General features: G+C 44.7%; 1 protein-coding gene across 1 annotated transcript in view; it reads left to right on the top strand.

The window, feature by feature from the left end:
* baiap2l1b (BAR/IMD domain containing adaptor protein 2 like 1b) overlaps positions 1 to 15000 on the top strand; it is a 41795-nt gene that overhangs the window by 14187 nt on the left and 12608 nt on the right. Inside the window, exons 4-9 of the mRNA XM_042085669.1 lie at positions 754 to 815; positions 2385 to 2456; positions 5463 to 5597; positions 11386 to 11538; positions 11949 to 12104; positions 13663 to 13771. Of these exons, the coding sequence (XP_041941603.1) occupies positions 754 to 815; positions 2385 to 2456; positions 5463 to 5597; positions 11386 to 11538; positions 11949 to 12104; positions 13663 to 13771 (687 nt within the window). The remainder of the gene's footprint in view (positions 1 to 753; positions 816 to 2384; positions 2457 to 5462; positions 5598 to 11385; positions 11539 to 11948; positions 12105 to 13662; positions 13772 to 15000) is intronic.

Genomic DNA, 15000 nt, shown 5'->3' with positions numbered 1-15000 from the left:
TGTTGGCCGTCCATGTTGGACCCAGCTTCCTCTCCCACAGGTGCGAATCACACATGATCGGTTCCAGCGCGGTGATGCCGTGATCTCACCCTTTGTTTGTTGTCTGTTGGCTGTGATGAATATTGGAGGAGCAGGGCCTCAGAGCACAACACAAGCGTGTCTGCCTAAGCACAGTGTAGGCGGCTCCCTCCTGCACCAGACTTTGTGCTCGCCAAGGCGCTCAGCGCATTATTGCACTTTAATCCGACTTTGATTGTGCTGGAAATGAGCTCTACTGACTGTGTGTGTGTGTGTGTGTGTGTGTGTCTGTGTGTGTGTGTGTGTGTGTGTGTGTGTGTAAGATGGGGGGGGGTGAGGGTGAATAGGCCAGGCAGCGGGAGTGTGCTTTTAATTAGGAGGCATCTGGGGAGTTCAGCTCCTGGAAAAAGAGACCCATGAGCAGGCCCCAGAGGGCCTGTGTAGCAGGAGGAGTGTGTGCTACTCTTAATGTGCCGCTGGTACAGGAGTGTGTGTGTGTGCTACTCTTAATGTGGCGCTGGTACAGGAGGAGTGTGTGCTACTCTTAATGTGCCGCTGCAGGAGTGTGTGTGTGTGCTACTTTTAATGTGCCGCTGGTACAGGAGGAGTGTGTGCTACTCTTAATGTGCCGCTGGTACAGGAGGAGTGTGTGCTACTCTTAATGTGCCGCTGGTACAGTGTCTGTGTGCTTCATGTGGATGATGTGCTTTTTTTCTGTTGGTCTCTTCTTCACAGGGGTGGTGCTGATGGAGATATCAGAGGTCCATAAAAAGGTTTACCTTGAGCTGGAGGAAAATGTGAGTATGTTTGTGTGAGTGTGCATGTATGTGTGTGTGTGTGTGTGTGTGTGTGTGTGTGTGTGTGTGTGTGAAAGAAAGAAAGAGAGAATATGTGTGTCTGTGTGTGTGTGTCTTGGGAAACAAACAGTGTCGCTGCATGTCTGCGTCGACTCTATGAATTTACAACTTTCATGTCCTTGTTCTCCTCTGCATCCCCTCCCTCTCCCTCCTGGGAGTCCGTAAATATATATTCAAAAAACACAGAACAACACCTACAGCGCTGAACAGACCCTGTCAATGCAGGCAGTCTGCATCTGTGGCTTTGCGTTGTTTTGTTGTTGTTGTAATGTTTTTGAGGAGCGAGTTCCAACCTGTCCCAGAGTCCTCCCCTGAGGGCATGCTGATGATGCCTCACACAGCGCTAATGTGATACAGAAGCATCCTGCCAATCTCACACACACACACCACATACACACACACACACACACACACACATATGACACGGTGGCTTCATCCTCTCTCCCACTGTGTGGCCTTGAATGCAAACCTCTCAGCTGCTGCTGGAAGATTTTTGAGTGGAATGTTTTCTCATGAAGAGCAGGAGTCAAAAGAGGTGTTGCATAGTTTACACTTCAAGGATTGAACTGTCCTAGCCACGAACCACAATGCTCTTTCTCTCTTTCTTTTTCTCTCTTTCTTTTTCTCTCTTTCTTTTTCTCTCTTTCTCTCTCACTTTTTCCCTCTCCCTATCTCTCTCCCTCTCTTTCTCTCTCCTTCTCTCAAAGACACACACACACACACACACACACACACACACACACACACACACACACACACACATACACACACAGTGAGAGAGACACACACACACACACATACACCAACATGCAGTGCTAATTTTTAGCTGTGTAATTCTGTGAAAACACTCCCCATGTCGGCGTGTGTGGGAGATAATTGCAATATAGGGCAGTAAGGTGGCATAATGCAGGCATCCCCATTAGTAGGGATATTTCACAACTCACACCTGGAGCCATGCGCTACTGAGCCACAGGTACACGCTGCTCCTCACTACAGGTACAGGGCTGACGCTACGCCCACGGGAACACCGGAAGGAACTGCCGAAGTCCTGGAGATCTGTTGACATTGTGGACTGGGCCAACCCAGAGAAATGATCTTTAGTCAGGCCTGCAGTAGAGACCTGTCAATATTTAACCACAGTCATTGGCACAAGATGAGAATATAGAGAGCTGCCCCTCCCTCCCTCCCTCCCACCTTCCCTCACACTATCTATCTGGCTGTCTAAAGGTGGGCGCAGCTCAGGAGTGACTAAGCGGTCGTTGCACCTCCATTTGATGCTACTGCTAAAGAGGTTGAGTAAAGTGTGTGTGTGTGTGTGTGTGTTGTGTGTGTGTGTGTGTGTGTGTGTGTGTGTGTATTTGGAAAGGGGTTTCCCTGTGTGTTTTCTATGACTCATCCAATGCAGCACCCCTTCCTTCCAAAGTAATGCAGACAGTGAACCCAGATAGTTATGTCTGAACGGAATGCAGGACTCTAATGTTCTGTGTTTCTCTCTTTTCTGTCTGTCAGTTTAAAAAGTTCCACAAAGAGATCATTGAAGAACTGGAGAGGAAGACAGAAATGGATGTGAAGTACATGACAGTAAGCTATTATAATGTAGTATTTGTATCTCTCTGTATCTCTCTCTCTCTCTCTCTCTCTCTCTCTCTCTCTCTGTGTCTGTATGTCTGTCTGTTCCTGCATTTTTGAATGCTGAAAGTACTTGCTTCCATAGAAACAGAGTTCCCTGTGAAGTGTGCCATGTCAATCCTTTTTCCATGTAAGAGGAAAACCTGTTTCACTCCTACCCTTTGAATTCCTCCTTGCTTACTTCAGCCTGCATCATCTTGATGTGCCTTGCTTCTGGCTGTGTTGTTTCATAAAGGTCCCCGCTGGTTATCAGAAGTCTTCTTCGTTCATTTACAGTAATACTGTGGGGGTTTTTTAAAGCGTGAGGTGCGCACCACTGGTGGGAAATAGCGACATGACAGGTGGGGCGAGACGAACAGGAGGATATTTGTGCTTATCTCTCATTATAGTAATGCGTTTCTTTATTGACAATAAAGACCATACACTCAAAATAAAACAACCACACAAAAACAATGCAGTCATTAATACATAGAGCTATCAAAAATGAATGCATTAACCATTAAGATTACAGTTTTTCTCAGTTGCTTTGGTGCATTTCTTGAATCATCATTAACGTTTTCACAAAAGTTAGGGCATTTCTCAAAACAATTAGTGCAAACTGTTCCACACTGCAAACTGCAAACGGACCTGCAAAAGCATGTATCTTGCTCAAAATGCTTTGTTTATTTTTATTTATTTTACAGTTTTTTTCAGTCGCTAACAAGCGTTTGTCTAACCAGTTGTCACATTTTCAAAACTCTAAACACAATTAGCGCAGCATCTGTCTTTTGTGGCCATACCATTCAAAGTCAAAGTCAAAGTCAAAGTCAAAGTCTGCTTTATTGTCAATTTCTTCACATGCCCAGACATACAAAGAGATCGAAATTACGTTTCTCACTATCCCACGGTGAAGACAATACATATTTTACCAATTAAGTCCACAGACAAACATAACATTCAAGTAAACAACAAAAAGTAAATAAGAAGGCACATACAATGAAGAAATAAGAGCAGCAAAATTGGGTTGAAATTGTGCAATTGTGCATAGACAGTCAATATAATAGTGCAAAGTCAGGCCAATAAATGGCTGAGGTAGTTCTGTTTGACCTAAGTAAGCAAGTGGCATAGTGGTGCAAGTTATGTAAGAGCAGCAGAAGTGTTGTGTTTTCAGGACAACAGGACAACAACAACAAGTTGCAAAGTGTGCAAAGTGTGCAAGTGTACAAGTGGAGTAGTGCAAGTGGAGTAGTGCAAGGCAGCCATTTTGGGTCCAAAGTCCAGGATGTTATGTAGCTGAGGGTGGAGGGGGGAGAGGGGGGAGAGAGAGTTCAGATGAAGCTGTTGGTGAGTCTGGTGGTGCGGGAGCGCAGGCTTCTGTACCTCTTCCCAGAGGGCAGTAGATCAAACAAATTGTGAGCGGGGTGACTTGCATCACTCACAATTGTGGTCGCCTTGCGGGTGAGGTGGGTGGTGTAAATGTCCTTCAGGGAGGGGAATGAAGCACCAATAATCCTTCCATCTGTGTTCACTATGCGCTGCAGAGCTTTCCTGTTGTATTCAGTGCAGCTTCCGCCCCACACAGCGATACAGCTGGAGAGGATGCTCTCAATGGTGCCTCGGTAGAATGTGGTCATGATGGCTGGTGAAGCAGTTGCTCGCCTGAGTTTCCGCTGGAAGAGACTCTTTGTGTGTGTGTTTCATGGATATTTTGTTTACTGTAAGCAATACTGTAAAACTTTTTCTGTTCTATCATACTGTAAACAATATTTCTACTGAACCTCCTGTAGTAAACAGTAAAGGGAAAAATTATTTGCTTTTTACTGGAATGCTTTGAACATTATGTGGACATACAGTTCCCAACCAATTTAGTGTAAAAACGGCGGATTGCATGTTTTGCATGCAAATACCTGTAAAACTGAAACATAAAAGTCTATGCAGTTTTTGTAATGTCAACAATAGCCAGTATTTTGAAACCTGGTGTACTTTGATTGACTGCATGTACCTTGTGAAGTGAAAACAAGTGTTATTCTTTGACAGAATAATTTCATTTTGAGTCAGATTTCCAGTGTTTTGGTAAAGTTAGTGTGTGCAGAGAAAGATGTGTTCTGTTTTGAAATGAAGAGTTAGTATATATTTAACAAAATATGTTTATGAGAAGAAAATTATCCATTTGGCCAATTGTGTATTGTAGGTGTGAGTCTGTGTTAAGAGTTTAGAAAAAGTATCTGAAGTATGTGTAAGCGCTTGTTAGTGATTGAAAAAAACTGAATTTATCCTTGAAGGTCATGGTATTAAATAAACTAGACTAGGCCTACCTAACGCAGCCAATGGTATCAGATTTGACATGCTTGCAAGAGGGAACGAGGGCTGAATAATGCTTCAAATCTAGCCAACATTTTGGAGGGGGAGAAACAGACAGTCATTTTTAAAACAGATGTTTGAATTCTCTCTTTCTCTCTCTTCTTTGTGAGTGATGTTTGTTTCTCTCTCCCCGTGTCTTCTTTTTCATATTTACATGGACTATTGTGGACCTTGTTGGAATTAATATTATATTACTTTGTCTGCTCTAATACTATTCAGTTATGACCCCCCCCCCCCCCCCCCCACACACACACACACACACACACACACACACCTCCTTCCGAAAAGGATTTAGAACCATTGATAACGTCAAGCAAATATGAAAACTGTAATGCAAATAATAAAAAAATAAAAATAATTACATACAACAGGTATTGAACTAGATTTCTAATCATTTTAGTTATCCGTAACATATCCCATACCTAGTATTAGCCCTTTATTTCTGTAATGGAGTCACTTGGTCATTCAAAACTGTAAGGAGAAATGTTGTCTTAATTAACTTGGTCACTTAAGTTCAAAAACAACCCATTCATCAGTTATTTATATATTTTGGAAGGGAAGAGCAGGAGTCCTGATGTGTCTGTCTCTGACTGACTGCTCTCCTGTGTCTACCGTTAGGCCACGTTCAAGCGCTACCAGATAGAGCACAAGATGAAGCAGGACTCTCTGGACCGCTCGCACTCCGACCTGAAGAAGCTCCGCCGCAAAAGCCAGGGCAAGAACGCCTCCAAGTACGAGAGCAAGGAGAGTGAGGTGAGTGCTCAATGCAGAAACCATTTACATACAAACACACACACACACACACACACACACACACACACACACACACACACACACACACACACACACACACACACACACACACACATAGATACACAGATGTGTACACTGATGAAAGGATGTCTATGCATGTACAATATGGACCAGTGGACCATGCGTACACACACACACACACACTCAATGTGTCAATGAAGGATGTCTCCTAAATTGACATCATGCATACTCACCAACACACACTCACACACACACACACTCTCACACACACACGCACACACACACACACACACACACACACACACACACACACACACACACACACCATGTTACTCTTACATAAACATCACTCTTGGTTGTGGACAACTGGAATATCCAGCCACTGCCTCAGTTCCCTTGCCCTCACTTACCTTTGACACACAAGTGACGCATATGCGATGTGACCACACCACAGTGGCCTCCAGGCTTTCCTGTCTAATAAAATGAAACTCATAAAAAAGTCTGTTGTATTCAGTCTGCATGAAGCTGAGGTCACAGAGGAGGCCGAATGAAAAGAGTCTTGTAGTACATGTAGTGCTCCATATTAGACTTCAACTCGACTTAACTGTCAGACGTTCATATTGGTGGTATTTAAAACCCCAAGAAAGAACTTAATTTTTCCTTTTTTGGAGCTAAATGCTGACATCAAACCAAGCAAAAGCACTGCTTTTCTGCTACTGAGACCTTGGGCATGCATACTATCTCTTAATTCCCCTGACTGTGCCTCAAAGACCTCTGTGTAAAACTTTAGTATTAAGATTTCAGTACAGCCCATTGGAATGACTTAACATTTTTTAACTAAGCTTTGTCCTTTGAGATGGCCACCTCAAAAAACACTGACCTTTGGTTTCCCCAGCAACCTGTTTGAAAAGGCCATGAATCACACCTGCAGGACTGTCAAAACTCTGCCTCTCACTAGACAAAGAACATATCCTGTCTCACCAAGAGATGCTGTTTATCGTCTGTGTTTGAGTTGTCAGGAAGGCACACAGTCGGTTAGTGGTGTTGAGCCTGGGGCTTGTTTGCTAATCAGAGATTCATGTTGGATGAGTGGTGCATACAAATGCATGCAAATGTCAGCTGTGCCGAGGGAAGGTCGCTGCACAAATGGCAGATATTTTCGCCTCGCTATCTGTTTACTTAGTAACTGACATCTCTCTCTCTCTCTCTCTCTCTCTCTCTCTCTCTCTCTCTCTCTTTCTCTCTGTCACTCCATCCCTCTCTCAGGTTCCCATTCTCTTTCTTTCATCCCTGTTTATTGCTGTTAACTGTCCTACTAACACCGTGTGTTATGGGCATAGATCAGATGTCACTACTTGTTTGGGGATACTCAGTGTGAATGAAGTAGAATGATCGTTCATTTAAATAACAATTTAAATATTCTGATCATCTGGGCTGTTGGATACACACACATTGCTACATTTCTATTTGTGGACACAAACATACACCAAATACACTCATATCCACATGCCTGCACAAACAGACACACACAAATACACATACCCACCACTCCTCACCTAACCAGCCCCTAGTGGGGGTGATGTCAGGAGAAGACACTTCTCTCCACATCAATCCTGACACACATAACACATTTTTCATTGTCTGCCCTCGGAATAGACAGGGTATGGGAGCTGGTTCCCAGGGAGTAGTAATGACATGGGCTCTCCTTTTTCTACCAAAGCCACCTGACCTGACTGGAATGATTTGGCACACAGAAAAGGAAGTGTGCGCCTGATATAATAGGAAGAGAGAAAGGGGGGAGGGGTTGGAAAAAGAGAAAGAGAAAGGGGGAGAAAGAGTATTGTGCAGAAGGGACAAGAAGCAGTGGGAGGTAAATAGATAGGGAGAGAGAGAGAGAGAGAGAGAGAAAGAGACATTGAAAGAGTGCCTGGAGCGTTTTCTTTTAGCGAGCCGGCGCTCAAGGCTGTTATTCAGCCCAGGGCTCTTCCTGGTGTACTGAGGCCGAGGGAAACTACAATACCCTGGCACCAGAGCACATGCACACACCAGACTATACAAAGCCAGGATGATTTTTGAAGAGTGTCTCTGTGTGTGTGTGTGTGTGTGTGTGTGTGTGTGTGTGTGAGAGAGAGAGAGAGGGAGAGAGAGAGAGAGAGAGAGAGTGTGTGTGTGTGTTTTAGACTAGAGCCATGTGGAGGCAGCCACTCACCATCTAGACCAGAGAGTTTCAGCCTTACCTGCTAATGTGTGAGCCCACAGGACTCCACCCTGGCTTCACATCCAGTGCATGTGGATGGAAATAATGCTCAGATGATTGGAACAACATAAAATGGTGCTTTGTTGTGGTGAGGCCTTTGTTGCTTTTTCAAAAGACCAGGAAGAAGAATGGTGATAAAGAGAGAGAGAGAGACTGGACTCCAGAGCCCTAAAGGACAGAAAGCTAGAGGGAGGGAGAGATGTATGGTGAGACTTAGTGGTTATACTTTCATACAGAAATAAAGAGAGAGAGGGAGTGAGGAGGAAGAAGGAAGGAGAGAATTAAAAGAACACTAGAGAGAGAGGCTCTCTGAAACCCAAAACTCATGTCATGAGTCACTTCCTCATTTCTCCATTATTTTCCATGAAAACTCGTGTGTGTGTGTGTGTGTGTGTGTGTGTGTGTGTGTGTGTGTGTGTGTGTGTGTGTGTGTGTGTGTGTGTGTGTGTGTGTGTGTGTGTTGAGGGTTGGGGACTGTACCCTTTTGTGAAAGGGCATTGTGATTTCAGAGGAGACAAAAAATATCAGCTCCCCCCAGCTTCCACAGGGCCACTCTCAGCCAGGTCTAAGACTGAACGCCCATGTGCCTCCTGAGCGAGCGTCCAGTGACTCCCTCACCAAAGCCTGGCCTCTCCTGCCTCTGGACATGTTTGCAACAGTTTTATTGGCCAGCATGTAGCCAGGGCAACAGTGTTTCCTCAGAATAGAGCTCAGAGCATGGGTCCACTTTCAAAGGGACTTGCAGTGCCTGAGGGTGTCCTCACCAACAGTGTTCTAATATGGGTGTCCTCACCAAGACTATGGGTTCTGGGGTCACTGGTAATCCCACAGAGATTAGGTCGTCCTGTACCATCCACAACCTTGACTCCTGAACTTTAAATCCCTAACCCCTGAGGCCAGAGTTCCTCTACGACCAGCTCTGGCTCCTGGAGCCCAGTTGAACATGTGGCTAAAACTCTCCAATTCCACTCATCATTTTTGTTTTTTAGCATATTTTTGTGGCTCAGTCAAAAAGAAAAAAAAACTTGTGAAGTTGTGTTGAACTTTTTTTTTCTTTCTTGTAAAATTATGGAATAATTTTATGGAGTAAGGAAAGATTAAAATGATGCAGCACATACATTATATGTGTCAGAAAGAAATGCCACAAAATGACATTCTCAAAATAATCACCACCCTAGATGTCATTAGTAGTTTCCTTGCAGCTTTTTGAAATTGCTGCAATCAAGCCCTTCCTGCTGTCATTTCATCTCCAGGACTCCTTGCTGCGGCTTCAGGTTGGCTCTTTCCTCCTGGACAAACTGCCCTACATCTTCCAGACTTTAAGAGTGTTTCTTCACAGCTGCTGTTTTTCAAATATATCTGGCTTTCTAGTGGATTTTAGATCTGGACTCTCTTGGCCATCTGGGATCCCTGCTGTGTTGAAACATTCCTCAGTGCTTTTTTGAAGTGTATATTGGGGTCACTGCCATGCTGCTGGACACAGGATTTTTCGGTGGATATTGCTTTTTGATATTGGGCTTGACACTGCACTTCAAAATGGCTGATTATTCTGTTGATATCATGATGACGTGCATGTGTTCAAAGCACCCAGCCCCAGATGCTGTGAAGAAACATCAAAGCTGTACAGAAAACAGTTATACAGAATCTTCAAGTGATGTAGGGAATGTTTGCCAGCTTTTATTTTAAGGGATGCTGGTCTCATCATAACAGGGTATTTTTCCAGGATTTTTATCGGTGAATTTGTGTTTTGGGCATTTATACCGGTATCTCTCATCACAAGGCCCTTATTAGCCTCACATCATCAGATCGTTTGTTTTTTTTCTACAATGGTGGCCTGATGTAGCCATACTCAACTCTAGTCAGAATTTGAGTCTGATACTGCTTGATTGGGACGTGATTATCACTGATACAGGGGGAAAAATGCACTCAATTGGATAGATCTAACCAATCGGAGCAATGACATAGCCTATCGTGAATACTGTTGGGAGAACAGTCAAAACATCCTTTTTCTCGCTGTTTAGTTTAGTTTTTGATCATTTTTTAAAGTTATTGCGCTGTCAACGTCTTGTACAACAGACAAGATAGCGAAATCTAAATGTATAGCTTCTCTAGCGACAACCTTTTTGTTGTAAACAAAATCAACCGAACCACTCTCAGGTGACATGATAGACTAGGCACCGTTGCTCATCTGTCCAACATCGAATAAAGCCCGCCCAAACAATTTGATTGGTGCGAACCGCTCTGGTTCGTGCATAGTTGCTTGTCAATGGAGTAAGTCCAGTCCGAATTTCCCGACTTCAAATTTTGTGGGCAGGGTTAAAGTCGGGCTGGCTTCCAGGCTACGACAGTGGTGCATGTGCTGTTCATTGAAACTGTGAAACCTTGTGTAGGAACGAACATTTTATTATCAAGGTGCCTTCTCAACTGTTACATGTAGTATTGTCTTTGACTTGAGCTTTGTCATTATTGTAAATAGCAAAAGTCACATTGACCTTAAAGAACTTTCTAAAAAAAAAAATTGTAGTTGAAACATGTCACTGAAGACATCTGGAGAGATACTTGACTCGTCCTTTTCTGCATCCTGAGTTTGTCCCCCACAGACTCACGCTCATGGTGTCCACACACAGATACAAAACTGAATGCTGAGTCATCCTCCATATTCACTCGCTTTCAACACTAACATGACGTCCAGTGGGGTCAGTTTTAAAGTGGAAGAGAATCACTTGGAAAAACTCTTATTGTAGGACAGCAACAGTGTTGCACAGGTTATTTCAGGATAACTTCCTATTATAAAGTACAAAATAAAGTTTGAACTACTAATTATGTGCCACCAAAAGACTTTTGAAACTTTTTTGAGACTTTTGCTGAAAAATGTGAGCTCAGCTTACCTAAAACATTAACACAGATAGAAAATGGAAGTACAGTAGCTATAGAAGTAGAAGAGTTTGAACTGCAGTACTAAGAGGGTCTTAACTCACAACACCACTGTGTGTATGTATGTGTGTGTGTGTGTGTGCTTGTGTGTGTCTTTGTGTGTGTGTGTGTGTGTGTGTGTGTGTGTGTGTGTGTGTGTGTACACAGTCTCACTCCTACAGTGTGTGATGGTTCAGCAGACACCTCCCTGCAATCAGGTCATCTCGCCTTTGTTTCCTCCCTAGCAGCAGCCCCGTGCCCTGGACGTGCTGTCCTGTCCGTCTGACTGCTGGCTGATAGCATTATCTGCCTGCCCTGGCCGTCCTCAGCGGCTAGTCACTGGCTCCGTTGTTTTGTCTTTTCAAAAGAAGACGCGTGTTCCCTTTTATCCTCCTAGTGTTCTGTGGACATGTGTGTGTGTGTGTGTGTGGTGTGGGGTGGGAGATAAAGACCGCTGCTGGATGCACTCTGCCTTTGATTTGATGGTATTGTGTGTTTTTTGTGTGTGTGTGTGTGTGTGTGTGTGTGTGTGTGTGTGTGTGTGTGTGTGTGTGTGTGTGTGTGTGTGTGTGTGTGTATGTGTGTTGTTTTGGCCAGTGCCTGGAGACACTCACCCAGAGGCAGGTGGATATGCAGCGGTTCATTGCTGATGGCTGCAGGGAGGCCTTGCTGGAGGAGAAGAGGCGCTTCTGCTTTCTAGTAGACAAGCACTGCATCTTCTCTGACCACTTCGCCAGCTTCCACGAAAAGGTGACAGACCTGCAGATGACCAATGAGCACTTTTGTTCTCAGACTGAATGCATACACCATAGTTCTACTATACTTGAGAGAGCTAATTTCTAGTGTCGGGAGTCTAGTTTTAAGCTTCACTTTGTGAATATGGATTAGAGATCAACCGGGCAGTAAGAGATATTCTGTTTTGTAAAAGATTAATTTGTTTGTTTAATTCATTGATTGAGATGTATGCTGGCACAGTCAACTTGCTTTGCTATTGCCAAAATATAACCGAAAGATTCTTGCTCATTCCTAATATGCGTCATATTATCAGTACATGCTTATTTATATGTTAAGCAGACTTGCAATAAAAGGTGCTTACCAGTCCAGTAACACACAAAAAATAAATGACTCAATCTGTGACCGTTCTGCTCTGTGTGTTTCAGTCGAAGGAGATGCTCACGTTGAAGCTGCCCACCTGGCAGGACAAATGCGGCGATGCCACCAACATGCCTGACAGCATCGTGTCCATGATAGAGGGCGTGCGCACGCCTGTGGCTATGACCCCCCAGCCCTCGCCTCAGACCCAGCGCCACAGCAGGGTGAGTCTGGACACCACACCGCAGACAAGCCCAGTGGCTCCTCCAGACAGGGCCGGCGGAAGGCATGGACATTCTGGGCAATTGCCCTGGGCACCAAACTACCAGGGGTGCCACAGCGTGGCAAGCTATAGGCTACAACACTGAAAACACATTGATTGTCAAATAATGACATAGACGGTTTAAATGCGAGAGCAGTACTAATTAATTTTCAGTGATATCGGTTAAATAACAGTCATGAATGAGACGTTCAAAGCATAGTGCTGCAGAATACAGAAAAGTGCACAGGTTGAAAAACGTTTCTCCCGTGTATGGGTGCTGATCTTCAGCCTGAATCGTCAGGTTGCTAGCAGTGGAACGTACTGTAGCAGAGGGACGACAATGTAATAAGGTAAAATCTGAATCTCACCATGTCACCGAATCAGGGGAGCAATAAGCTCGTTTCCCCGCAATAAGATGGTCCTATATAAGACAGCGACACTCGAAGTGCGTTCCTAATGTCACGTTTAAAGCTGCAGTTGGCAAGTCTGACAGACTGAGGGGACTTAGCCAAAATTTTTAATGTTTACAACTCTCATACCTCTCCCCCACTACCACCGAGCACCCTCTCATCGAATTCGTTCTCGTCAGTGCACACCAGACTGTGATTGACAGTCAGATCTCACACAGCCCTGCTCTGATTGGACCAGAAGAACTGGGAGCTGTTGATTTTTGCAAAACAAATGACAGGCTCTAGGTGGAGGTAGAAGTGCAGCCAACTGCAGCTTTAAATGCACACCTAACATACGGCATCATATTAAATAGGTAGTCCGACTTCTGTATAATAGCATGTAATAATAATATATTTTATTATTAGTTACGTGAAAAGCCTAATTGCTTAATTGTAGGCTACCATTTTTTCTGTGAGGCCTGGTCGCAATTGTCCCAAGTGCAACGAGATGCTCCTCAACAATAAGTCCCGCAACATTTTTTTTATTTTTCCTTGCCATCCAGTAGCGCTGGAAAGTAGCAACGTTGAGCTCCCCCACATTGCACGCTGTAGCCAGGGGCTTCTGCGAAAGTAGCACACAGTCGAAAGTGGCACACAGTGAGTTAGTTTGGTAAGCGGTAAACCTCCTAAAAGAAGCAAGGACAATGAAGTCAACAGCGCATCCTAACTGGACACGACATGAGCGAGCAACAAAATCAGTCTGGTCACTTTCTTTTCAATTAGAATGTCCTGACTGGACATAAATGAAGCAGTGCTGTGCAGCACGGCATTTTGAGTAGAACTTTTGCCGGACGCCCTGTTTGTATTTTCTGTCTGTTGCTCGTGTTGTTCTGCTATATTGAATGAGACACAACGCAATAGAATGGCATATTGAACAGATTCAGTGTGGACAGAGGACATTCAGTGCTATGCGACAGTTGGACACTTATATGCAGTTTAGGACAAGCGGTAATACTATTGATGCAGTTACTGTTATTGCATGTAATGCTCAAAGGCAGTTCCTCCATCATGGCCACACAGTCTATGAAACAATGCTCTCCTGACTGATTTCTGTCATTGTGTCTCTCGCAGAATAACTCGGACACAATGGTTCCACCGCCAGCGCCGGTGCTGAAGGCCCAGACCAGTCCACTGGCCAACATGTTCAGCCAGGAGACAGGCAGACCACAACACACCAATGGCAAGACTGTCCTCCTCTCTTTCTCAGTGGTCTCAGGGGTTTCAGTGATTCTTTGTGGTCATTTGTAATCCTCAGTGATCTGCAGTAGTCCATATCCACACATGCACTCCCTCAAGTGGATCACCTTGTTCAAGTGCGCATGTATTGCTCAGAGGAATGAAAAAAGAAAACTAATTTCCCCTCATGAGATTTCAGGTTAAACTGTGCCTGCATCATGTCGGGTTAACTGTAGTGTTACATACATTAATGTATGGAGTCAGCATGTAAGCTGTGCTTTATTGTACACTGACTTCAATTTGGGACTGCATTGATGTGGTGATGAAAAATAAGGTTGTAGGGCTGTAGGGCTGTAGTGTTGTAGGGCTGTAGGGTTGTTGGGCTGTAGGGCTGTAGGGTTGTTGAGTTGTAGTGTTGTAGTGTTGTAGGGTTGTTGGACTGTAGGGCTGTAGGGTTGTTTGGTTGTAGGACTGTAGGGCTGTAGGGTTGTTTGGTTGTAGGGTTGTTGGGTTTTAGGGCTGTTGGGTTGTGGGGCTGTAGTGTTGTAGGGTTATATGGCTGTAGGGTTGTAGGGCTGTTGGGTTTTAGGGCTGTAGGGCTGTAGGGCTGTTGGGTTGTAAAGTTGTAGAGTTGTAGGGCTGTTGGGTTGTGGGGCTGTAGTGTTGTAGGGTTGTAGGGCTGTTGGGTTGTGGGGCTGTAGTGTTGTAGGGTTGTAGAGTTGTAGGGCTGTAGGGTTGTAGGGCTGTTGGGTTGTAGGGTTGTAGTGTTGTAGGATTGTTAGGTTGTAAGACTGTAGGGCTGTTGGGTTGTATGGCTGTAGGGTTGTAGGGCTGTTGGGTTGTATGGCTGTAGGGTTGTAGGGCTGTTGGGTTTTAGGGCTGTAGGGTTGTAGGGCTGTTGGGTTGTAAAGTTGTAGAGTTGTAGGGCTGTAGGGTTGTGGGGCTGTAGTGTTGTAGGGCTGTTGGGTTGTGGGGCTGTAGGGTTGTAGGGCTGTTGGGTTGTAAAGTTGTAGAGTTGTAGGGCTGTTGGGTTGTAGGGCTGTATTGTTGTAGGGCTGTTGGGTTGTGGGGCTGTAGGGTTGTAGGGCTGTTGGGTTGTAGGGCTGAAGTGTTGTAGGGCTGTAGGGTTGTAGGGCTGTAGGGTTGTAGGGCTGTTGGGTTGTAGGGCTGTGGTGTTGTAGGGCTGTTGGGTTGTAGGGCTATAGTGTTATGCTGCTACAGTGCTGAGGTGTG

The sequence above is a fragment of the Alosa sapidissima genome, chromosome 3, assembly GCF_018492685.1.
Source record: "Alosa sapidissima isolate fAloSap1 chromosome 3, fAloSap1.pri, whole genome shotgun sequence".
Taxonomy (NCBI): Eukaryota; Metazoa; Chordata; class Actinopteri; order Clupeiformes; family Clupeidae; genus Alosa; species Alosa sapidissima.
The sequence above is the reverse complement of the archived record's forward strand: the minus strand, read 5'-3'. Positions and strand labels throughout refer to the sequence as shown.